Genomic DNA, 25,457 nt, shown 5'->3' on the forward strand with positions numbered 1-25,457 from the left:
GAAAATCGGTGTGTCATGCAGGGCACTTGTGACAGACATGGCCATTGGTGGTCAAGTTGTCCTGTTTTTTGGCGACTGCGAGCGTAGGATGCTCCCCAAATCTTGCTGCCTTTTGGTAAAAGGTGGTTCCCTTTCGGCTTTTGTTTGTTGTTTGACTTATAATGACTCTAAAAATACATGGGAGAGAGAATTTAGTGAGGATGAGGAGAGCCGGACAGGTAGGGGGTGGTGGTCCTAATGGAACTTTGGTCGAAGATAGTGTGCTGGAAGGTAGGTCCTTCGCATTTATCATGTATGGGGTGGATCTGCATGCTCATTATTGCACTGTGGGGACCATATGGGTGGGCTTGTATTTGAACAAAGTTTTTTTTTATATGACATTGCACTATTTTTCAACTTGGAGTAGATGTTTGGGGACCATTTGGGGACGGAAGCAGTCAGATTTTTGGGGCTGCGGGAACTCACGTACAACGTGCCGGGCTCCACAGTCTTATTTTATCTCAGTTTTGACTTTTCAGAGCTCTCTCTCTCTCTCTCTCTCTCTCTCTGTTTTCTTGTTTTGTTTAATCGCCGAGGAAAAGAGGAAGGTCTCAACAAGTTTTTTTTTTTTTTTTAAATAAAGAGCAAAGTGGTGGAAATTGTTTTTTTTTTAGAGGAAAAGAGGAGGAAAGTGTTGACAGTTGACACTGGCATTTTCTATTGGAGACTTCATTTTTGAAAAGTCCATATCTTTTCGATTTCTTGATTTGTTTGCGTTTTATAATTAAGACGCGGTTGTGGGGTTGCAGGAATTTGGCTCTCTTTCTCCCTCCCTCCCTCCATTCTATCTGATGCCTTTATCCCTCTCTCTTCTTCTTTCTTTCTTTCTTTTTTTTTGAGAAAGAAATCCCTCTCTTTTAATTTATCCAACAGTTGAAATAAAAAAGAAAGAACATATACATTGCTCTATCTGTAATCATTTCAATTTGTTCGTTCCTCATCTATTCCTTCTTTCTTTCTGTCTTTCTTTTTTTTTTTTTTAATTTTGCTCTGTTAGTCTTGATTATAATCTCATTTTTAGTTCATTTTAGTGACCTAATTCTTAAATTTGGTTTTTTTTTTTTTGGGGGGGGTTTCTCTTCGTTCTTCTCATTCTTGGATTGAGGGCTTTTGGTCGTCTGGGAAATCTTCATTGTATAGTAACTCTTTTCAAGATAACCGACACAATTCTGCAATTTTCGCTTCGATCGAACTTTCCGGTCGCTGAAATTCGGTTTTTTGCTCTCATCCCAAATGTCGTTGATTGTTTTTTGTCGCGCAATTGGGTAAAAAAAAATATTTCTTTTAGTTTGATGAAAGACGGATCTGGGAGGAGATTCCTTCTGCTCTGTTGATGACCTCTGTAGGAGAAGGACTCCATTTTGGTTGTCTGATCGAGCAAACTGAAGTTGAGGGTGGTCTCGGATGGGGAATACGTGTGTTGGCCCGAGCCTTACGAAAAATGGTTTCTTTCAGACTGTCTCTGCAGCCGCCACCGGCCGTTACAGCCTATGGAGGACGAAGACGCCAGAGCAGATCTCCGAAGCTCCTCCGGCAGAGGACGCAGCACAATCGAAGACCAACGATCCGACTCCCGTTCAAGATAAGCCTCCTTCGCCCGTGAAGATGGCAGAGAAGGCACCAAAACCAGATGCCCAGAAACCCGAGAGACCATCTTCAGCGTCGGAAGTAAAGAGGCAGCTCAGTATTCGTAATTGCGTTCTCGGGAGGAAGACAGAGAATTTGAAGGATTTCTATAGTTTGGGGAGGAAGCTCGGGCAGGGCCAATTCGGGACTACGTATCTTTGCGTAAAGAAGGCCACGGGGAAGGAGTATGCGTGCAAATCTATTGCAAAGAGGAAGTTGACGACTGAGGAGGATGTCGAGGACGTGAGGAGGGAAATTCAGATAATGCACCATCTTGCTGGTCACCCCAACGTGATATCCATCATGGGCGCGTACGAGGACGCCGTCGCAGTTCATGTGGTGATGGAACTGTGTGGTGGGGGAGAGCTTTTCGATAGGATCATTGCGAGGGGGCATTACACAGAGAGGAAGGCAGCTGATCTTGCAAGAGTTATCGTCGGTGTTGTGGAAGCATGCCATTCTTTAGGGGTCATGCATCGGGATCTAAAGCCCGAAAATTTCCTTTTCGTTGATCGAAGAGAGGAGTCGCTTCTCAATACAATTGATTTTGGATTGTCTATATTCTTTAAACCAGGTATATTTTTCTATTGAACTCCCTTTCCTTGATCATATAGTCGGATTCTCATACCTTCCTTCCTTTTCAGATTCTCTGCACATAAAGTCTTTTGATTTTACTATCATATAGTTGCAATATATCCTCATTTACATAGATTTTTCCTTGTTGGAATCTCTGCCATCTTCCTTCTACGTATAGCTGTCAGATAGGCGGACTTTTATACATATGAATCCATCTGACAATGGATACACGCACATGGTACTAAGGTTGTAAAAAGCCTATCGCCCGTTCCGGTCGGGCCCAAAATAAGATACATATTGTAAAAAATAGTAATTTTTCAATAAAAAATCCAAAAAATCAGGAAAATTCAAGAAAAATCCTAAAAATTCATTACACATGAAACAATGTTGAATTGCACAAGATACAACTGGAGAATTACATATCAGACATTCATGATAAGACATCATCAAAGGTCAAATGCATGCATATCTCACAAGATAGTTTCATAATACATAAACAAAAACAAAATAACCAAGTTTGTGAATACTTAATTTTTACATAACCAAGTTTTTTCAAAATATAAACAAAAGCAAATGTATATGATTTCAATCATCATCATATACCACTTCTTCTCCTCCTTGTTCATCATCCACATTCACATTCTCCCCAATATATGTAAGCTCTTCATCATCTACCTCATGTATTCCTTTTACGTTGATCCTGTGAATGTTTTCTTCATTTAAAATGCTTGGTTCTTCTTGAACTCATGCATCTAACACATTAAAATATTTTAGACTGATATGATCAAATTACTCCTTATGCCTCCTTGATGATACCTTCTTAATTTGCTTAAAAAGATTACATGAAAAAATTAAAAATAATTTAGTTTTGCATGAAATAAAAAAACTTTAAATGAATATATGAAAATGATAAATAAACTTGATAATTTTATAGACTTATGTAGTGAATGCTCACGAGGTTAATGAGCCTTTTATGCTCCAATCTTTTTTTTTTATGGATTTGCTTAAAGACACTCTAGTTTCTTCCGTATCCACTTGCACTATATGTTTGACTAAGAATGTGAATGACAAAAGCTCTCAAATATGGAACATCACTCTCAAATCTAATCCACCACATGTCTAAAAATACAAAAAAAGAGAAAACAATAATAAGTATAAAACATCATAAATAAATAGTAAAATAAAATTAAAATAAACAAAATAAATTACTTGGATGCATCGTAGAATGATTCCGCACTGTCACAGGTCTCCCCAAATCACACATTGTTTTGCCATACATATCTATTTCTTCATGAATTTTATTTTGGGTGTAATAATCAGAGATCAACCTCTCGATGCAATCTAAAAATTCCCTTGTTCACTTCCTTGTCCACTTTAAATGTAGGAAAATATCTAAATGAAAGATTCAAATAATATACTACAACATGAAGAGGTTGATGAAGTTGTCAATCCACCTATGATCAATGATGCACCATATAGGTTTGAAGAGTTTTTTCTTTCCATTTAAATGATCTCTAATTGCCTATTTTTCCCTATCCATGGCCTCATAGAGATAGCTCGTAGCTGGCCTGTCTTCATTATCAACCAATTTAAGTACTTTCACCAAAGGTATGATGATTCTTAACAACTTCATGCAAGAGTCTCGGAATTCACTTATAAATACAATATCTACAATTTCTTTTGACTTTCTTTTTGTTGCATTAGGATATGCATTTCACTCATCTGATTAAAATAATTTTTTAAGTACAATTCTATTCTTTACTAAACTTTGCACTGTCAAAATGTTCGTAGCTAATCTAGTAATTGCACTACGAATCAACTCAGCACCATTATTGTACTTTCTCATCAAGCTCAAAATTCATGCATAATTGTAAATAAACTTTGTAATTTCTTGGCAGCATTCAACTGCTTGTTATATCTCATTCATGTTGCTCATGTCTTCAATCTTGAGGTCTATACAGTGGGCATCACATGAGGTCTAAAAGAATGTCTTATAATTTTTTTCTAATTCTTTACGTGCTTTCCTATAATTTGTTGTATTATCAGTGATAAATTAAACTATATTTTCAGGCTTCACCTCTTTCACAACCTCATCAAACACCATGAGCAACATATCTATTGTTTTAGGCGTATTAGACAGATCTATAGATTTTAAAAACATAGTTCCTTTCGGGCAATAGACAAGAAAATTTATTAAGGTCCTTGTCTTTCTGTCAGTCCACTCATCTGCCATGATGTTGCACTCAGTTTCCTTTCATGATTGCTGTTAAAAATATATATATATATATATATACATATACTTATATATATATACATCCGTATATATATAAGTATATGTATACATATATGTATATATATACATATTCTATTTTATTGAAATACCCGATAGGGGTATTCCTGTAATTCAGTCAATGTACTTTTTTATTTTTCTTTTTTATCTTTTTTCTTTTTTCCTTTTTACTTTTTCCTTTTTTTGTTTTTTATTTTCTTTCTTTAGGATGACCACAAGGGGCCCCACTCTTGTAGTCGTTGGGGCCCCAACGGTCAGATTTCTGACCGTTAGAGCTCCCAACGACTACAAGGGAGCCCCCTTCTAGTCTCTTCTTTAGTGCCTCCCTCCTCTATAAATAGAGGAGGTGTTCTCCTTCTTATGTATGGGTTTTATACCCCTCTCTTCCTTTCTTCAATAATATCCAACTTATGACTTTAAGTCATTTCCATATTTGAGAGTTTTTGTGTGTGCACATTCGGTGTTTGTGTTCTTGGCTCTAGTGATCACTCTTAAAGAGTGACACTTGCTCTATTGGTGCTTCCGCCTCTTTTCATTACATGGTATCAGAGCTCGGTTGGTGATTGGCCTTTTCTTTGGAACGTGTGACTCATTTTTTGAAGAAAGGAAGGACTTGTTGGTGCCGATGGAACGTGACTCTAAAGTGGAGCTTTCTTTTAAGCTAAATGGGTCCAACTATCTCATGTGGGCTTCCGCTATGGAAAATCATCTTAGAGGTAAGAAACTTTGGGGTTTTGTTATGAGAACTACTCCCGAACCCTCTCTTGTTCTCACCAAGATCGAAAATGAAGTTGAAAAAGCTTTAGATGGCGATGAGCGCATCAAAGCTATTAATGATCATCAATCCAAAATTGAGGATTGGGAAAGTAACCATGCCAAAATCTTGGCATGGTTTATGAACAATGTTGACCTTAAAAATTGTGCTAATATAGCCAAATTTAGAAGGGCCAATGAGGCTTGGTTTTTCCTTAAGGGTATGTATACCCAAAAGGATCTTGCTAGACAATTTTTTTGTCAAGAAAAAATCCGTTCCACCAAACAAATGGACATGAGTGTCCGAGACTATTTTAGCTCTTTAACTCCCCTTTGGGATGAACTTGCTCTTCTTGAGCCTAAGTGGGTGGCTCCGAAAGATATTGAATTAAGGAGGGAACAAATTGAAAAAGAACATTTCTTTCAATTTCTTCATGGTCTTCGCCCGGAGTTTGAACAAGGGCATCTCTTCTCCATAGAAGCAAAGCCTTACCTATTGAAGATGCCCTCGCCGAGATATGTCAAGAAGAAACTCGACTTGGCTTAAGCATCAAGAGTGATGAAGTTTTGGCCGTTACTAGGCCCGGATCAAATGTTAAAGCGTATAGACCTCCCCATTTTAACAAAAATAATAATGGGCCTAGAAGGGGAATAATATGCCATTATTGTAATGAACCGGGTCACATTAGACCGGCTTGTCCAAAACTCAAAGGAAAGGTTGCCGCGGTTGGGGAAACTTCTCCGAAGAAGGAAGAAAGTACCAAAGGAGATATCAAAGAAACTCTAAATCACATCTCCGAAGTTCTCCAACATCTTCTCAAGACTTCTCCTTCAACATCCGGGGCCGCCATTGCCTACTCTTCATCTCCTCCAGGTATGTGGATACTAGACTCCGGTGCTTCTTTTCATATGACATCTCATAAAAATTCTCTTTCAAATATTTTTCCCGAACCTATATCTTCTTGTGTTTCAACGGCCGATGGTACATCACTAAAAATTGAAAGTACTGGATCACTTGTTTTTAAAAACTTTTTTGTTCCTAAAGTAAGAATCGTTCCTAAAATAAATTTAAATCTTTTTTCCGTATCTCAAATCACCGATCATGGATGCCAAGTCTCTTTCTCACCTAAGGATTGCACCGTGCAGGATCTCCAGTCAGGGAAGCTGATTGGGCAAGGCCATAGAAGGGGTGACCTCTACTTTATGGATTTTTTGACTCTTCCATCTAAGCCATCGTGCAATCTTGTAAAAGACAAAAGTATTGGAATATGGCATGAGAGACTTGGCCATCCAAATTTTGTAAAAATGTCTCTTTTTCCGTTTTTGAACAATACTTGTAAAGACAATCACATGGCTTGTAAAGATTGCATTTTTGAGAAATCTAAAGCTATTCCATTTCCACAAAGAAGTTACTTTACCACTCGGCCATTTGAACTTATTCATTCCGATGTGTGGGGACCTTTCCCTATTTTGTCTAAAGGAGGTTTTTCGTATTATGTGGTATTTATTGATGATTTTACTCGATTTACATGGATTTACTTCCTAAGTCGCAAATCCGAAGTTTTTTCCTTCCTTAAAGAATTTCATGCAATGGTCAAAAACCAATTTTTGGGAAATCTATCTATTCTTAGATCCGATTCGGGAGGCGAATATATGTCCAATGATTTTCAAAACTATTTGAAAGAAAATAGAATTTTCCACCAACGTTCTTGCCCCAACACTCCGCAACAAAATGGACTTGCGGAAAGAAAGCATAGGCACATAATAGAGACTACAAGAACGTTATTAATCTCAAGAAACATTCCAAAATCCTTTTGGGTCGAAGCGGTTCTAACCTCTACATATCTTATCAATAGAACTCCTTCGTCCTCTTTGAAAAATCTTTCTCCATTTGAAAAACTTTACAATATGTCTCCCGATTATAAAAGACTAAGAATTTTTGGATGTAAATGTTTTGTTTTAACTCACAAGAATGATAAACTTTCCCCTAGGGCTATTGAATGTATTTTTTTGGGATATGGCGAAAAACAAAAAGGGTATCGATGTTTTGACATACTTAAAAACAAGCTTTATATCTCTAAAGATGTCACATTCCTTGAAGAGGAAAGTGGTTTTTCGCACCAACCGAATGAAAATATTGATTATTCATTCTTATTTGACTTATTGCCTAAAGAAAACATCATAGATGATCATTTTGATCCTAATGAATCCCTTAGTGAAGATCTTGTTGAACATCCAAGCGATGATCAAAACTTAGAAGAAAATGTTTCAAGACAAATTCAAGTCTACTCTAGAAGGAATGAAAGGAATCCTCCTTGTGCCCTTGAAAAATTTTCCCAAAATGAGTCCATCGAAGAGACTTCTCAAAGAAGATCAAATCGGATTTCCAAAATACCAAATAGATTTGTTTCTTATGATTCTTTTTCGCCTAACTTTCGAACATGCCTACTTGCTCTTCACTCTTTTCATGAACCATCTCATTACAATGATGCTAAGCAATTCGGTGTTTGTGTTCTTGGCTCTAGTGATCACTCTTAAAGAGTGACACTTGCTCTATTGGTGCTTCCGCCTCTTTTCATTACAAATTGCGTCATCTCCTCACAATTGTCACGAAATAGCACGGAACCTAAAACATTCTAAATCGTAGTCCAAATGCCAATCAAAATATATTTGAATACTCACAATATACAAACTTGATACAAGTTGTATAAATAAATGATTTCATTCATAATGAATAATAAAATATATAAAAGAAACAAATACATAATGTCCTCACTACAATACACTAAAACACACAAAAAATTAAAAGCTACCCATCACTCTCTCAACCCTTACACATGCATACATCCACACATTTATAGAGAATAAAGGAGAGAAGAGGGAAAAAGGGAGATCCCTTCTAGCCGTTGGAGGGGGTCCAACGGCTAGATAAAGTCAACTTGAGTTGACTTAGTCCACCTAAGTTGACTAATATATATAGTCATTGGACTAGCCTCCTACGGCTAGATAAAGTCAACCTGAGTTGACTTAGTCAACCTAAATCGACTAATATATGTATATAATAATACATAAAAAAAGTATATTATCTTAACATCCCCCCTCAAACCTCAAACTTACAATGACTCACTGTAAGTTTGAAAAAATAAAAGTGATCCCATTACACAAGATATCATCATGTTCTTACATAATACAAATTCGTGAAGGGGCTTCTAGATCTTCCGTAATATGCTCGAAAGGTCTCTAAAATCATCAATAATGCCAATACTTAGAGAACCTGTAAATAGAGCAAAAGAGTAATCCAACAAGAAATAACTATACTTCTATATATATTATGGAGACAGGATGGTCAAGCACGCAAAAAATACAATATAGAAAATATTTAATAAGACACTTTAAAATTATTTAAAGTAAGAAGAGTTTATCATTAATTTTTCAAACAAATAGTCATTGAGAGACTTACTTCAATAGATAATTTTTAAGAAACTATAGTTCTTAATTCACAAGAGAACATAATTGCATATTATTAAAAAGAGATGCAATCATAAAATATCATTAATCACTCTAATCATTCATGAAAATTATGTGTTATTAAAAGTCAATACACACAATTATCTATCACAAAAAACATATTAATGCATAACCGGTATGGATTTTCAAACAACATCATGACCATGAAGAAATAACTCACAAAAGAGTTTAAATCACAAAATTCTCCAAAGGAGAGTAAAGTATTTATAGATAGATTTTCTTTCAAGAACAAATCATTTTTACATGGTGAAAGATATAAGAAATAATTCAAGTCATTCAATAAGGATTTAAGAAGATACAAATAAACATGGATTAATTAACTATTTTAGAAACAATATTAACCACACAACTAATGCATATATGAATGAACCATGCAATAGTTTAGAATTAATGAAAAGTCACTTATGGACCAATTTTAAGAGATAACAATAAAAATCTTTCAAGAAATATGAAGAAATTTAAAATCACATAAATATCAAGAAATGGTATTTTTACCAATATCAATATATATCTTAGTTGTCAAAGGTGCCGCCTAGCGGCCTAGGCGCAACCCCACTGCCTGGGTGACCAAGTCTGGGCGGTGAGGCCCTATATTGCCGCCTAGGCGCCACCTAAGTTGTCACCGCCTAGGCTTTTTTTTTTGAAGTTTTTTTTTGAAGATGTTTTTTTAATACATATCATTTGTTTTCTTCTTCGAGAAGAAGAAGAAGAAGAAGAAGAAGAAGAAGAAGACATGTTATTTGTCTATTGTTGAGAAGAAGACATTATTTGTCTATTGTTTGTATTATGTCTATTGTTGTTGTTAATTTTTTTGTATACATGATTTTTTTTTTGTATATTATTCATTCACATTGTTAGTTGTATGGTTTGTTTATTCAATTTTTAATTTATTCTTAATTTGTTTGAGAAGGTTAAGGTTATGTAATATAATTGTTTTACCGTGTTCAACGACATATTATTTGTCTATTGCTTATATTTGATTAATTTTACATTGTATATATGTTTCTTATAATGTTTTTTATGTTTTTTTTATTTATTTTGGGTACCACCTAGGCTGCCTTGGCCCTGCTTAGGCCTTTTTAGGTGCCTATTACAACTAAGATATAAACATGCACAAATAACCATAAAGATACTGACATACCCAAAATATATTTGTGAACTATCATCCTTACACAATAACCAATAAAACAATAACTCATTTTTAAGAGAAAGTATTAATTTAAGAACACGTCTAATTTTTCAACAAGATACCGAACAACAAATTTGAAATGACACATAATCATTAATGGCACATTAAAACATGCATAGACATATGTGTACGACACATGAATATGTATATGATATACCAATAGAGCAATCTCATGTGAGCATACATACAAGAATTTAAAAATTATTAAGTAGCACATCCCAATGAAAGCACCACACAAAATTTAAAGAACATGCTTTGACATGTGCATAAAGTCACCAATTACGATAAAACACAATATATATAACAAAAATTAGCATTTTTGTAAACAACATGAAAAACATATAGGCATAGTATTTAAGATTTTAAGATTTTAAGAAACCACATTCTTGCAGAATATAATTTTTTATTATGATATTTTTCAAAAAATATATATTCATAATCGAAATATATATTTCAAATAAACATGCTTACACAAAGACATGCCAAAAGACTAATTTCACAAATTCTAATTTTAATTCATTTAAAAATATATTTATTTTTAATAAATAGCCATAATATTTCAAATACATTTTTTAAATATATACCATAAAAATTTAAAGTAGAGAATCCAAAGAAAAATACATACCGGAATACGAGTCTTGAGTCCAAGTCGTACATCAATTCAAATATTTCTTTTGAAGCACAAACACGAACAAGATGCCAAGACCAAGATGCCTTGCTCTGATACCATGTCACGAAATAGCACGGAACCCAAGACATTCCAAATCGTAGTCTAGATGCCAATCGGAATGTATTTGAATACTCACAATATTGAATAAATGATTTCATTCATAATGAATAATAAAATACATAAAAAAAACAAATACATAATGTCATCACTACAATACACTAAAAAACACAAAAAATCTAAAAGCTACCTATCACTCTCTCAACCCTTGCGCATGCACACACCCACACATTTATAGAGAAGAGAGTAGAGGAGGAAAAAATGGAGATCCCTTCTTGCCGTTGGACTAGCCTCAAACAGCTAGATAAAGTCAACTTGAGTTGACTTAGTCAACCTAAGTTGACTAATATATGTATATATATACATACATATATATAATAATACATAAAAAAATGTATATTATCTTAACAACAATATGCCTTCACTCATATTAACATCTAGAATATTTTCTCTTAAATCATGATATTAAGGCATTTTATATCGTGGTCCGACACTGATTATGGTATTTGCTATCTCCTGAAAATGAAATGAATTTGCCACATTGAAAGGAATGTAGACATCATAAAATAATATTTTAACGATGACATTCGTTTGCTCGACTAAATGTCTTGGGGTAATAGCGACGTGAATGTCGGGTTGCGACCTAGGAGGAGAAAAAACTCCTAATAATGCCTCAATTTCTACCTCATCCTTCCCTTATCTTTCTACTCACAATTCTACTGCTAGCGCCAGCCACACATTTGCCCTCACTGCAGAGCTTCCTAGTTTTGATGCTATGCTAAGGGTTATAGGATCAAAAATAGAAAACTCATCATATATATCATAAACATCATTTCATAGTTACGCATACCCCATTTCCTCTTTATTCATTTCTTTATCTTGTTTTTTTCCTCAAAGTGGTAAGCAATTGATGGCATTGTTATTTCACAACTTTCGGCAAATTCCTTGACGTGCATGAGGAAACATTGTGATGTGTCAGAGCTAAATAATGCTTCAACCGGGAGATACCACCAGAGAAAGTATTTTATGGCAAAACTTGCACTCGATTTTCAATTGATTCTCATGTTACGAAACAATGCTATTCTTTAATCACCGGGCTAAACCCAATCCAAGAGATAACCAGTTATGGGTTCAAACACAATAACAAGATTCAAGTGAGCCACTTAAGGGCTGAACACTCATAAAAAATATGTATTTGTATTAGGAAAATCACTTGAGAGTAAAGAGTACATGGAGAGGAGGGGGTCACCCCTATATATACAAGAGAGAGGTTCAATAGAGCCGTTGAGGCCAACCCAACAATTAGAAATATAGTCGTTGGGTAGCTTCCAATGACTCTATTAGGCATTCTAATAATGCCCTTACAAAAGTTAGAATTTATAAATAAGAGAAAAGTAAAAATACAAGAAGAAAAATAAAATATACATTATTGCGACTTTACATGTGAAAAGACCAAAATGCCCTTGTGAGATATATGTAAAAATAAAATACAAGAAGAAGAAAAATAAAATATACATAATTGCGACTTTACATGTGAAAAGACCAAAATGCCCTTATGAGATATATGTACAGAATTACATATACATATATATTTCTATATATATGCATACATTAACATCTTACTCATTACTTGAGTGTCCTATTGTCATGCCGGGTCATTTAATGTTATCTTCCCCCAAAAAAACTCAATAAGAAGCAAAGAATGTAGATTTTACCTTTTAACCCACTTCCTTGAGTGAAAAAATAGTGGAAATGCACTCGTACTTGAGCTGACCACAAAAGCCCTCCCTTACGTACGGATTGACCCCCAATTCGCTCTCAGTGCTCGTAGGGTGCGTGAGTTCCCCTTTAGTGATCTCTACACAAATGAAGAAGTCGACCCTCAAGAGGTCTTTAAAACTCAAAAAATAAAAAATATGATTAAGCTCTTTTTTAAAGTATGTCTAAGGTTTATCGTATGATACATGTACGATATAAGGTTGTATCATACAATATATCCAATACATATATCATACACACTCATATCGTGATATGAGTGTGTATCGTATCGAAAAACATAATAGTAATGATACGTTTCGTACTATATTGTACAGTACGATACTTACAATGCTGCATGGTACTGAATTAACTTCTTTCACTCTTCCTAAGATAACTATCATCAAGGATTTCCATTTTCACTCAATTTTCTACTTGAAGGTGATTGTTTAGGTTTTTAGCATATAGTACTTGTTCCTACTGGTAGAAGATATATCCTTCCAAGAGGTACTGGTCAGCCATTTGCATGATATAACTCAAATGATGAAATCCAATTGTTAGTTTATATAAAACTAATGTTCCTTTTGCTAAGGTTTAAATGTGTGAAATTTTAGGGTTCATGTTTCACGTGGTGCTTTGTTAAAATATATATGTTCTCACACACACACACACACACACATATATATATATATATACTTATAAGTATATATATATATATATGTGAAATACCTGATAGGGGTATTTTTGTCATTTTACATAGTTGTTTTTAGAAACAACTATTTTATATAAATAATTATTTTTAGTTTTTAGTTTTTTATTTTTTTCTTTTATTTTGAATAAGGGATCCACGCATAAGGAGCCCCAACGGTCACAAATGTGACCGTTGGGGCTCCCAACGTCTCTATGGGGAGCTCCCAATGGCTCCCCTTTTTCAGCCCTCTTTCTTGTATAAATAGGGGTCTCTACCCCATGTATTTCTATGGCCTTTTAGGCCCTCATTCAATAAAGTATGTGCAACTTATGCATCTTCGTAGGCTTCTTTTGGTGTCCCTTAGTGGACCATTTTGTTATTCCCCATTATGGGGTTGTGTTTGTCCAATATTGGACCTTATGAATGCATTATGCATTCTTGTAATTCATTTCCGCATACTTTCTAATATGGTATCAGAGCTCGGTTGGGATCGAGTTTTTCTTTGGTGCATCGGAAAGCGTGTTATTCAAGAAATTTTAAAGAAAAATGGTGAAGTTTTCATTTCTCTCTCTCTTTTCTTTCTTAAAGTTATTTGGTGTGCATTCTATTTCTTTAAGTGTCGAGCATTATAAAGAATTAAATATGTTTTTCATATGTGTTCTCTTTGTTATTATGTCTTTTTGTAAGAGTTTGGGTTACTTGATACTCCATTGAACCTTTTTCGTATATTATACCTTTTCGTATGTTTTTCTTTGAAAAATTTTAAATGATAATTTCTAAAAACTGGTGAGCTTGTTTTCTTTTTCAATTAGATATATGATTGCTCAAAACGTGCTTTAATGGGTCGGTAAAAATTTATGATCATTGGAGTTTTTGAATTTATATTTAACTTTGTTTGTAAGAATACCTTTTATATGAATCATAAGTCTTTAAAGAAAGTTGTGTTAAGATTAAAATGTTTGTGAGATATATAATATTGATCACATACTCTTCTACACTCTCATCATATTTGTTGTTTCGTATTGAAGGTATGTGTTTATCCACTAAAAAGTCTTATATGTGGCTTCTTATAATATCGTGTGTTTTTTGGAAAAATAATTGACATATATCATCTATAAAAAAATCCTTATTAAGTTTTGATTCCCTTACCTAATGTGTCATTTTCATATGAACAATATTTGATTAAGAAGGCATCTTATAATACCGGTTGAATTAAGTTTTAAAGCAGTCTTATGGAATATGGTTATTCTCTTTACATCTTTATACTCTTAAAGATTCTTCAAATTTGATTTCAAGAGTTTGTCTCATTGTAAAATTTATGGTCTTCATTAATGCTTGTTGCATACTTATTGCATTAGGAGTTGGTTATAACCTATTAAGTCATATGTTTTTTATAAACTTATGAGTTTTGAATTATTTTTCAATAAATATTTGATTTTATAGATTTATGCCATATTGCAATCTTATTTTGTTGTAAGGTTTTTTAATAAACCTATTATTCTTCTTTGTTGGGATTTCTCCTACTTTAATGAAGTTTTTCCTCTCCTTTTCGTGTGTACTCTCCTTTGGGGATCTTGCGTTTGAACTCTCTTTGAGGAGCCTTTTGGTCCTTGTAATCTTCTTATGAGTATATACTCTTTATGAAGATTTCATGGTTATTGTGAGAAGATTGTTTGTGAGTATCTTTCTCTTGCATAATATCCTTCAAAAATTCATTAATAATTGTAAACCTTTGTGGATCTTTTGAGATTGGTCGTGAGCACCTTTTTTAAGTTACAATAGTGGTTTTCATAAGATTTTCAAACTTCATAATCTTACCATCTTTATGAATGCCTATGTTGTCCTAAATTTGTTATTTGCTTGTTCAAGATTATTGTCATTCGATATCTTGTATTGCGTAAAAGTGCATGCTTGCTCACTTTTTTTTGTATTTTACATATTTGTGCAAGTGTGGTGTAAGTGCATTTGTGCACATTTGTTTATCAAGTATTTATGCTTGTATGCTTATAGCCTTTGTGCACATGACGTTGCTTAATATTTCATGTTGCGTTTGTTGCATAATAAACCTTTTTAACTTCTTTGAAGAATTGATCATGATTAAGCATAATTCGTGTTTATGCAAAATCGTTGTTATAAAGCATATTGTATATTGTTGTGATTGATTATATTGGACCTTTGATTTGATTTTTTCAAATCAGCCCTCTTTGTAAAATCACCTATTTGGAAAATGATTTTCCTAAGTGTCTATTGCCTTTTTATGGCATTTATATTTATCCATCACAAGTTATATGATGCATCAATCTTTTTTGGCCTTATTATTGTTATATTAGAGATGTTTGTTGATGTGAGTTATAGGCACCTCGTGTTATGTCATTTTAGATTGTCAACTTGTAGTTTGACTCTAAAATAACTTGTTATGTGATCTTTAATTATGACTGTGTCACTCGTTTATTTTTTGCCATTGTTTTTATGGATGCTCTTAATTATGTGTACCTGTGATGGATGTATGAAGTTTGAAACCTTAAATGTTTTAAGGTATATTGAAATTAATGTTTTATTTGTTAAATATTTGTCATTACAAGTCTTATTGCCTCAAAAGTCTTCTCATTTTTATACCTCTTATCTAAGTGTCATCATATGTAGACAAGACATATTATTACACCTTTGTGTGTTGGTAGCCCTTTAGTGGCATATTCTTATGCTCTTTGTCTAGTAGCTGAACACATTTGTCTTGAGTGTTATTATATGTAGACAGGGCACGTTGATTCACACCATTGTGTGTGATTTTAGTCCATGTTGGCATTTGTGTCCTTGTTCTAGTCGCTGAGATGTATGCCCATGGTTGGCTTCTTTCACTCATTTCAAGTGTCATTTTATATAGACAAAAAATGTTTTGTCACACCTTCGTGTATGTTTTTGCCCATGGTTGGCTTGATACTCTTGTTCTAGTAGCTGAACATACTTGATTTTGAGTGTACTTTTACGTAGACAAGAGATGCTTTTGGTCCATGTTGGCGTGTATTCTCTTGTTCTTGTCGTTGACGTACTCATTTCAAGTATTATTACATGTAGACAAGAGGTATTTTTACACACCTTTGTGTGTGTCTTTGGCCTTTAATGGCATTATATTTATGTTCTTGATCTAGTAGCTTATACACTTGATTTATGGGTTTTGGAGGACTAATGAGGTAGTTGCTTGTAGTGGATGAACTATTGTTGAAATTTGCAAAATTTCATTCATAACTTGTGTTTTAAGATATTCTAGTGGATCATATCATTGATATGCGTATTTGGAAACCAATTTAATATTTTGGCATTTAACCTATATATTAAGTGTTTTTTTTATTTTTTGGCCACCTAATGAGTTTTTGTATTTGCAAATATTTGAGTAAGAATTTCCTCAATGTGTAAGGCTTTCTACTCAAATATCTTTCACTCTTGACTCTTGGGTGGACATTTTTAGCAAGATCACATGTGACATTTGTTTAGAATTTCTTCTCTCTAAGATGTGAAAAAAACCATTAGATCATCTTGTGTTAAAATGTCTCCCTATTATTGATTTGTGTGTCAAATATGCTTTCGTTCGTATGTTCTTTTTAGGGAGCCATTAGTTCTTATATGAACATTGTGTTCTTAAAGATATTTGTAATACATGAAACCTTTTTAATCTTAATACAAATTTCATAATTTTGTGCATCTTTGTGCACTTTTGAGTGTTCTCCGTGCACACACTTCTTACTACCAAATATTGATAAAACCCTCTCTAAGAAATATCTTTGGCATCGGTTCTAAATATATAAATTATGCATTTGTGGGTGTCCTCTCTTGTACCTTTTAGATACATTTATTTAAGTATTCTTAGTATGGCCTTTGTGCACATATCCTTCTTCAAGAACATAGTGTGTTTTATCAATAGAATATTTAAGTTTAAGTTATTTTTGCATAATACTCAATTAAAATGCATGAAATACCTTTTAAATAGTTGTTTTGAAGAAATCATATGGTCAATCTTATTTATCTTATTTATCTTTTATTTGATTAAGATACAAAGATATTTTTTACTTGGAATTCTTTTGGCTTGTTCTACAGGATCGCCAAGATGAGACGAAAGAAGTATCTATGATACATCGTGGAAGAAGCTTGAGGATGATCATTAAAGACAGTTAAAGGCTGACATTTGCAAAGTTCTTTCATATACTTTAAAGATGATGGCTTCCATTGAAGATTCTTTGAAGACCTGGAACCCTCCTTTTTGTATCTTCAAACTTTTCGTTATCCCCACGTAAAGTTTGAGGAGGGGTGTTAAAATATATATGTTCTCACATATATATGTGTGTGTGTGTGAAATACCCGATAGGGGTATTTTTGTCATTTTACATAGTTGTTTTTAGAAGCAACTATTTTATATAAATAATTATTTTTAGTTTTTTATTTTTTATTTTTTCCTTTTATTTTGAATAAGGGATCCACGCATAAGAGGCCCCACATAGAGTCGTTGGGGCCCTAGGGGCTCCCAACGTCTCTATGGGGAGCTCCCAATGGCTCCCCTTTTTCAGTCCTCTTTCTTGTATAAATAGGGGTCTCTACCCCATGTATTTCTATGGCCTTTTAGGCCCTCATTCAATGAAGTATGTGCAACTTATGCCTCTTCGTAGGCTTCTTGTGGTGTCCCTTAGTGGACCATTTTGTTATTCCCCATTGTGGGGTTGCGTTTGTCTAATATTGGACCTTATGAATGCATTATGCATTCTTGTAATTCATTTCCGCATACTTTCTAACATGCTTATCCGACCCCAAGCAATGATAATCAACTTCAAGAATTGGCCAAGAAAAGAACAAAAATTTCTTATACATTAGCCCATTGGATCAGGCTACATGGCTTGCTCCTGGTTGGAGAGCTGCCATTGAGATCTCACTTTGTGAAGGGCTATATCCTTATAATTGGGCATGCTTTTCTTGTTGAGTGTCTCCAAACAATGCAATAGAAGAAATTTTTGTTAAAATATGTACATATAAATATATATCTATACATATACTTATATATATGTATATATATATATATGCATTTTCTTTTGTCTGTACACCCAAAAACCCGATAGGGGTATTTTGGTAAAATCCATGTACTTTTTACTTTTTAGGTTTTTCATTTTTTTCTTTTTATCTTTTCCTTTTTTTCTTTTTTCTTTTTCATTAATGTAGGACCACAAGGGGCCCCACCCATCTAGTCGTTGGGGCTCCCAACGACTAGAAGGGAGCCCCCTTGTGGTCCCTCTCTCTTGCATTTGATCCTCTATAAATAGAGGGCTTTCCTTCTTGTAATGTTATGGGTTTTTCAACCCACTTCTCTTCTTCTTCAATAATATTTGCTTTTGCCGTTTAGGCACTTTACCTCTTAGTGGGTTACGTATGCACTTTAAGTGCTTGTGTTCTTGGCTCCTCGTCTAAAGAGTGCTTTGCATTGTTGGGCTTCTGCTAGTTTCATTACATGGTATCAGCAGAAACTTTTGCTCTAGTTTTCCGGATGACCACAGTCAGGACACTGATAGCCTTAGTCTCTATTAGAAAATGACTTATATTTCAAATGGATGTCAAAAATGCTTTCCTCAATGAAAACTTAGTTGAAGAAGTTTATATGGAAGCACTTCCTGGTATTAGTATTCCTAAGAGTAAAGCTCTTCGTTTAGAAAAAACTCTTTATGGTCTTAAACAGGCACCAAAAGCCTAATATGACAGGTTTAGTCATGTTATGCTTGATATTGGATTCAAAACTTGTCTGAATGATACTGTTTTGTTTATTAAGATTTCTGATGCAGGGATTCTTATTCTTCTTCTTTATGTGGATGACATGATCATCACCAGAGGCGACAAATAGAGAGTTGGAAATATTAAAAAACTTCTTAAAATTAATTTTGAAACGACTAATTTAGGTTTATTGAGATATTTTTTAGGAATTGTAGTTGCTTATTCCCTTCGAGGTTATTTATTATCTCAATCTAAGTTTGCTTTTGATATTGTTTTGAAGTCTAGAATTACAGATGATAAGAGAGTAAATACTGCAGAAGTTGTCAACATCAAAATGAGAATCGATGACGGAGAACCTCTTGATGATCCCACCCCTTACAAACAGCTTATTGGAGCACTTTTCTATCTCTCTATTACTAGACTTAATATAGCACACGTTGTATACACAGCTAGTCAGTTTCAGCACGCTCCCACTTTTGTTCACATAGAAGCAGTTTTGCGTATTATTAGATACATCAAGTCTTCACTTTCACGAGGCCTCTTTTTGTGTGCTTTATAATCATTAAATTAAATTGCTTATACTGATGCTGACTGAGGAGGTGATTGTGAAAGTATCTCCAACAAGATACTAATATCAAGACCTTAATATTCTTGATATTGAACCCTCCACGAAAGCACAATAAGAACACTTTAGAACACTTGTGCACAAAAAGCACAACCCACAAATAACTCACAAATGCACAAAGGCATAAAATAATGGAATCAATTTATTGAGAACTTGGGCTTTGACTCAAAGCCATGAGTAAATACAAAGGGGAGAACCCCTATTCATAACACCATTAAAGAGGCCTTGGAGGGGCTCCACCCATAGTCGTTGGAGCCCCTCCAACGGTCACAAATGTGACCGTTGGAGAGGGCCCAACGACTATGTTGGTGGGCCCCCCAAGGTACCTTTTTGGTACATACAAAAAGAAAATAAAATAAAAAGAACAAAAAAAATAAAATAATTACAATCACATCCGAAAAGTGGATGTGCGCAAAAATAGGGAAAAGACTAAACTACCCTTATAACAAAACAAATAGAAATATATATTTTATATATATATTTGAGTAGATACATATACATATATATTAATATATGTATATGTATTACCATATATATATAAAATATATATATTACATTATATGATTATGTACATAATTTAACAGTGATCTCAATAATAGACACTCAACCACTAGTTTTTGTATTTTCTTACGTGAATCCTTGATTTCGTGGTTGTGCAAAAAGCATTTGAAGGTCTCTCTTTCGTCAATCGAAACTAAATACTGAGTCATGACCACCACAACAATGGAGATAGTTTCGCTCAAAAGACTGTTGGCTGACATGGGAGTTGAAGTGACACAAGTTTCACGCATGTGCTGTGTCAACAAGAGTTTAATCTATATTGCGAGCAACCGAACATTCCATGAACGCACTAAACATATTGAAATGGGTTGTTAGTATTTCAGAGAGAAGTATCTACATTGAACCATTGATCTGTCATATGTTACATCAGAATACCAATTAACAGATTTCTTCACCAAACTTCTCGCTGCTCCTAGATATCATTTTCTCTTAAACGAATTTTTGCTCATTGTACTATAAGTTTGAGGAAGAGTATTAAAAGGTGTACTCATCCATGTAACTACATATATAATATAATATATAATATTATATATTTATTTATTATATTTTAATTTTTATTTATTTAATTTTATTTTTCTTTCTTCATTTTTTTGTATTTTTATTTTTGTCTAGTTCAAATTGAACTAGACCTTAAACTAGTCAAGATCCAACTAGATCTTGACTAGTCAAGGTAGCAATTGGAGCTAGTCCAATAGCTACAATTAGAGCCGTTGGACTAGCTCCAACGACTCTATGGAGCTTTTTAGAGCTCCTCTCTCTCCCTCTCACTTTGTGTATAAATAAGGGGTGATCTCCTTCTCCATTGTAACAATGCTTTTATGCATTTCATATGAATAAAATAAAGTTTATTATTTTATCTTTTGTGTTCTTTCATTTATGCCCTTTTGTGGGTTATAATTGTAGTATCTAAATAGGCACCTATTACAAGCATTTGTGCTTTCGTGGAAGATCCTCATTTCCTTACAATATCCACCTCAGATTGGCATTCAAAACATATAAATAATACAATAGAGTTACAATTCTAGCTGGTCATCCCTTTAAAAAGCATCCTTATCCATATAGCATGATACCATGCATGGGAAATTGTTCCTTTCCTACAGGAGAAACATTTACTGATGTGGTTGGAAGCCCTTATTACGTCGCACCCGAAGTGCTTAAAAAACATTATGGACCAGAGGCAGATGTTTGGAGTGCAGGTGTCATCATTTACATTTTGTTATGTGGAGTTCCTCCATTCTGGGCTGGTAAGATTCTTGGTTATTCTTTTTCCATCTGATATTTTGTTTGTAAGATGCTCCTTTTTCCTTTTTTTTTTACAGAAATTAGCTGCTTCACTCTTTTGTTACATGATTTCTGTTGCAGAAACCGAGCAGGGAATATTTGAACAGGTTTTGCATGGTGAACTTGATTTTTCAATGGATCCTTGGCCTAAAATCTCGGATGAGGCAAAAGATTTGATAAAAAAAATGCTTGTTAGGAATCCTAAAAGGCGGCTGACGGCCCATGAAGTCTTGTGTAAGTTGCATTCTTTGACAGTCTATTCTTTCTATATATCAATGCTGCTAGTTTGTTTGTTGAAAGCATCCCTTGTTATTTTTGAGGTACAAATTTATATCCCATTACCTACACAATGAAGTACTTTCTCAAAGAAGAAAGAAAAAAGAACAAAATTTCCTGCTACTTTATCATACTTTTCTTTGCAAGCCAGTTCTCAATCATTGCCGTTTACAAGCACATGTACTATTGCAAACAATTGTAAATAGGTGCAGCAAGCTGAATCCATGTTTGATTGAAACTGAAGTTTCATTTTTAAACAAGGATGTTCTTTAAATTTTCATCCTTCTCATATTTTTGAATTTGAGCCCTTGCTACATTTCCTGAATGTTGCAAAACAGCCTGCTATTTTTTTTTTACATAGCCTTCTACTGGATTAGAATATGGATACACTTACCTGGTTTGTATTTCCGAAGATGTATATCAAATTTATTTTACTCTTCTTTTTGTTATCGAATTTTACTTTGTTCTCATAAGGGTTTCGAGCATTGTGCTCCAAGTGTACTGAGTTTTTTCTAGGAAATTTTGTGAAAAGCCAGAATATGTAAAATATTTCTGATGGTCAGGAGAGTGAAACCCTTTCCTCTTAGCAAGTCCATATTTATGGTTTCCTTTCAGGTCACCCGTGGGTTCAGGTTGATGGTGTTGCCCCCGATAAGCCTCTTGATTCTGCAGTTCTGACCCGTTTGAAACAATTCTCTGCTATGAATAAGCTCAAGAAAATGGCTTTAAGAGTAAGTTTCACCTTAACCATTCAAGATATTTTCTCAATGATGTGGCATGAATGCTGATTTGCAGGAAGAATGTATTTGTATCATATGAATATCATTAGAATGTATTATCATGTGAATGAGTACCCATGGTTGTTGTCCCTATGAACGAGATATGAGCTTCGTCAACTATTTTTTCTGTTTGATTAATTATCAACTATTTGAAACTACTGCATTTTTTTTTATTTTTTCTAATTGTGTGATATTTTGCATTTTTTTAGCTTCTATTTGTATAATTAAAAAATGTTTTGCTCACTGTAGGTCATTGCTGAAAGTCTATCCGAAGAAGAGATTGCTGGGCTGAAAGAACTGTTCAAGATGATAGATACTGATGACAGTGGATCGATCACCTTTGACGAACTCAAGGCGGGTTTGAAAAGGGTTGGTGCTAATTTGACGGAGTCTGAAATCCATGCCCTAATGGAAGCAGTAAGTATCTATCTTGCAAGTTGTGTACAAAAACTCCTGTGCAATTGACAAATTTGGTTTCCAGAATTACTATTTTTTTCTTTAATTTCCTCTAGTTTCCAGTGTAAGGAAATAGGCTGAAGTGTAACCCAAGAATGCACAAGTATTCACAAAGTCCAATAATGGACAAGCACTACGGCTTTCAAACACGAAGTCCACAAAGGGACAATATGAAAGCCTAAAAAGGCTACACAAGCATGAAAAATAATGGAATATTTATTGGAATGAGCCTTGAAAGGCATAACAAATACAAGGGAGAATGACCCCTATTTATACAACAAAAGGAGCAAAAGGGAGAGCCATTGGGGGCTCCCCATAGAGACGTTGAGAGCCCCCAACGGTCACATTTGTGACCGTTGGGATTATGTGGAACCCCCAATGCGTGTTTGAAAAAAGGGGGGAAAAAGAAAATTACAAAAAATAAAAAAGATAAAATAACCTAATTAAAAAATAGTTGTTTTTATAAACAACTATGTAAAAAGACAAAAATACCCCTATCGGGTATTACAAATGAATTACATAATATATATATATATTTTAATATCCAGCATGTTTGAAGATTTATGAAAATGAATATTTTGCTTGTAACACATCAAATGCTTAGGTTAGATGCACAACCCCTTCGATGGTTTCAAATTTGTCTTTGGGCCTCTAGGATGGGAAAATAGAGCTCCACATCTTTTTCACCTGAAAAAGTACTTGTCTCATCAAATAGAAATCTTGCTGTTCATTATTTTAGACCAGGGAAGCATCAATTAACTAAAACATAGTTCTCTTTTTTCTTTTTCTCATCTCCTATTCTAAGCTATGAAAGGTTGACAACTGCCCTGTTATTGTTGCATTATCTTCTACATGTGGTTAACCTGGGATTTTAAGAATACTCTTTGCAATTCTGATGTGGTGAATATGCTCAACATTTGCATGAAGAGCACGAAGATGCATCATTTAGTTATTTGGCTAATATACTTGTTCACATCGTGATCTGGCAGGCAGATGTGGACAACAGTGGGACCATTGATTATGGAGAGTTTATAGCTGCAACCCTTCATTTAAACAAAGCCCAGCGGGAAGATAATCTATTTGCAGCTTTCTCATACTTTGACAAAGATGGGAGTGGATACATCACACAGGATGAACTTCAACAGGCCTGTGAAGAATTTGGTATAGAAGATGTACGCCTAGAAGAAATGATCCATGAAGTGGATCAGGATAATGTGAGTTGCATCTCTATGAAATGAATGATCCTTTCCTTTTTATCCTGTAGGTGAAAAGCTACCTTTCTTTCTGCAAGATTTTTTTGCATGATTACATTTAAACAAAATGGTTTTCACTATCTGCTACTACATTGTCAATTTTACTATCTGCCTGTCATGGATCAAACAGAGGCTTATTGCTTGTTTGTTACTTCTTTAGCATAGAAACTAATTCTTTTTACACAAAATTTCTCAGGATGGACGCATAGATTACAATGAGTTTGTAGCAATGATGCAGAAAGGTAATCCAGTTTTTGGTAAGAAAGGTCTGCAGAACAATTTCAGCATTGGCTTTAGAGAGGCACTAAAACTTGGATGACTATAGTTGGATATTTGAATTTTTTTCATCATTCTTCTTCTCGGAGAATGAAAGTTGCATACAGCTTGTAAAAATCTGCCCTACTCGTGAGGAAGAGCCACTCAATGGGATGTTGGTGTTTGTAGACATCCAAAGAAATAGCTCTTGATTCGTTGTAGCTTCCGCCTGTTGTATTTGTTATTGAAGGTTTTGTTGTTGTCTTTGAATTGAGATGGTTGCTAGGTTTTGGTTGTACATGTAGGCACCTGTTGTATAAAACACTTCAACTGTCTCCTGCATCATTTAATAGTTCATATCAGAGTTCTCAGAATTTGTGGAAGTACATTGCTGAATTTTTCGTTCTCTTGGCATTTTTCGCCTTGTAGATTCTCTTGGATATGTTGCTTAATCGTGTTGCTAGTAGAATTTCCGATTGTACTAAATTTGTTTTGGCCGTACATATGGCTGCTTATCTGTAACAACTAACAATAGCTTGTGTTGTGTTCCTGTTGTTCCCATTTGGTTTTATCTTGCATGTTATTGGTAGGTTGGCAATCTACCGTTGTTTTTCTCCCACTAGATTATCTTCTGATGATTAGTTGATGATTGACGTGTCATCTTTTACCTAACTAAGAAAAGTTTGAAGACCTGCCATTTTACACTGTTCAGTATTTTCAGATTTCTCATTGTTGAATGAACAAGGTTGGTCACAGACTCACAGGTTTGATACTTTGCTATCATATAAATGGAAAATTTGAGAGACGCTCTTTCAAGTGGGAAAATGATGCCCCAAAGGGGTTTGGCGTAGTTGGATGGGACCTAGGCCGCTAGGCAGGTGGTCTAGGTTCAAATTCTACGGGTTTCACCTCTTGCGCAAGCCTAATCGTAGCAACCCCTTGGGGGTAAGCGGTAAGCACGGCAGGCACTTGTAAATATAAAAAGAAAAAAGAAAATGATATTTTGACCCATTTGTATATTTGTGAAACAAGTACCGGCAGCTGCCTCTGCAGCC

At 34.4% G+C, this 25,457-nt stretch overlaps 1 protein-coding gene across 1 annotated transcript; it reads left to right on the plus strand.

The window, feature by feature from the left end:
* Positions 1–520: 520 nt before the first annotated feature.
* Positions 521–24,776, plus strand: LOC149830736 (calcium-dependent protein kinase 10-like). Its single transcript, XM_090016755.1, has 7 exons — positions 521–2,239; positions 21,203–21,346; positions 21,465–21,617; positions 22,275–22,390; positions 22,688–22,855; positions 23,884–24,108; positions 24,344–24,776. The coding sequence occupies exons 1-7, from the start codon at positions 1,444–1,446 to the stop codon at positions 24,464–24,466; spliced, it is 1,725 nt and encodes a 574-aa protein (XP_089872881.1). The 5' UTR covers positions 521–1,443; the 3' UTR covers positions 24,467–24,776.
* The last annotated feature ends 681 nt before the right edge of the window (positions 24,777–25,457 follow it).

Source organism: Nuphar pumila, chromosome 8, assembly GCF_984573655.1.
Source record: "Nuphar pumila chromosome 8, dmNupPumi1.hap1.1, whole genome shotgun sequence".
Taxonomy (NCBI): domain Eukaryota; kingdom Viridiplantae; phylum Streptophyta; class Magnoliopsida; order Nymphaeales; family Nymphaeaceae; genus Nuphar; species Nuphar pumila.

Coding starts and splice junctions, on each gene's coding strand:
- LOC149830736 (XM_090016755.1), top strand. CDS start 1,444: ATGGGGAATACGTGTGTTGGCCCGAGCCTTACGAAAAATGGTTTCTTT. Junction 21,347..21,464: donor AGTTCCTCCATTCTGGGCTG/GTAAGATTCTTG, acceptor TTTCTGTTGCAG/AAACCGAGCAGGGAATATTT. Junction 22,391..22,687: donor TCAAGAAAATGGCTTTAAGA/GTAAGTTTCACC, acceptor TGCTCACTGTAG/GTCATTGCTGAAAGTCTATC.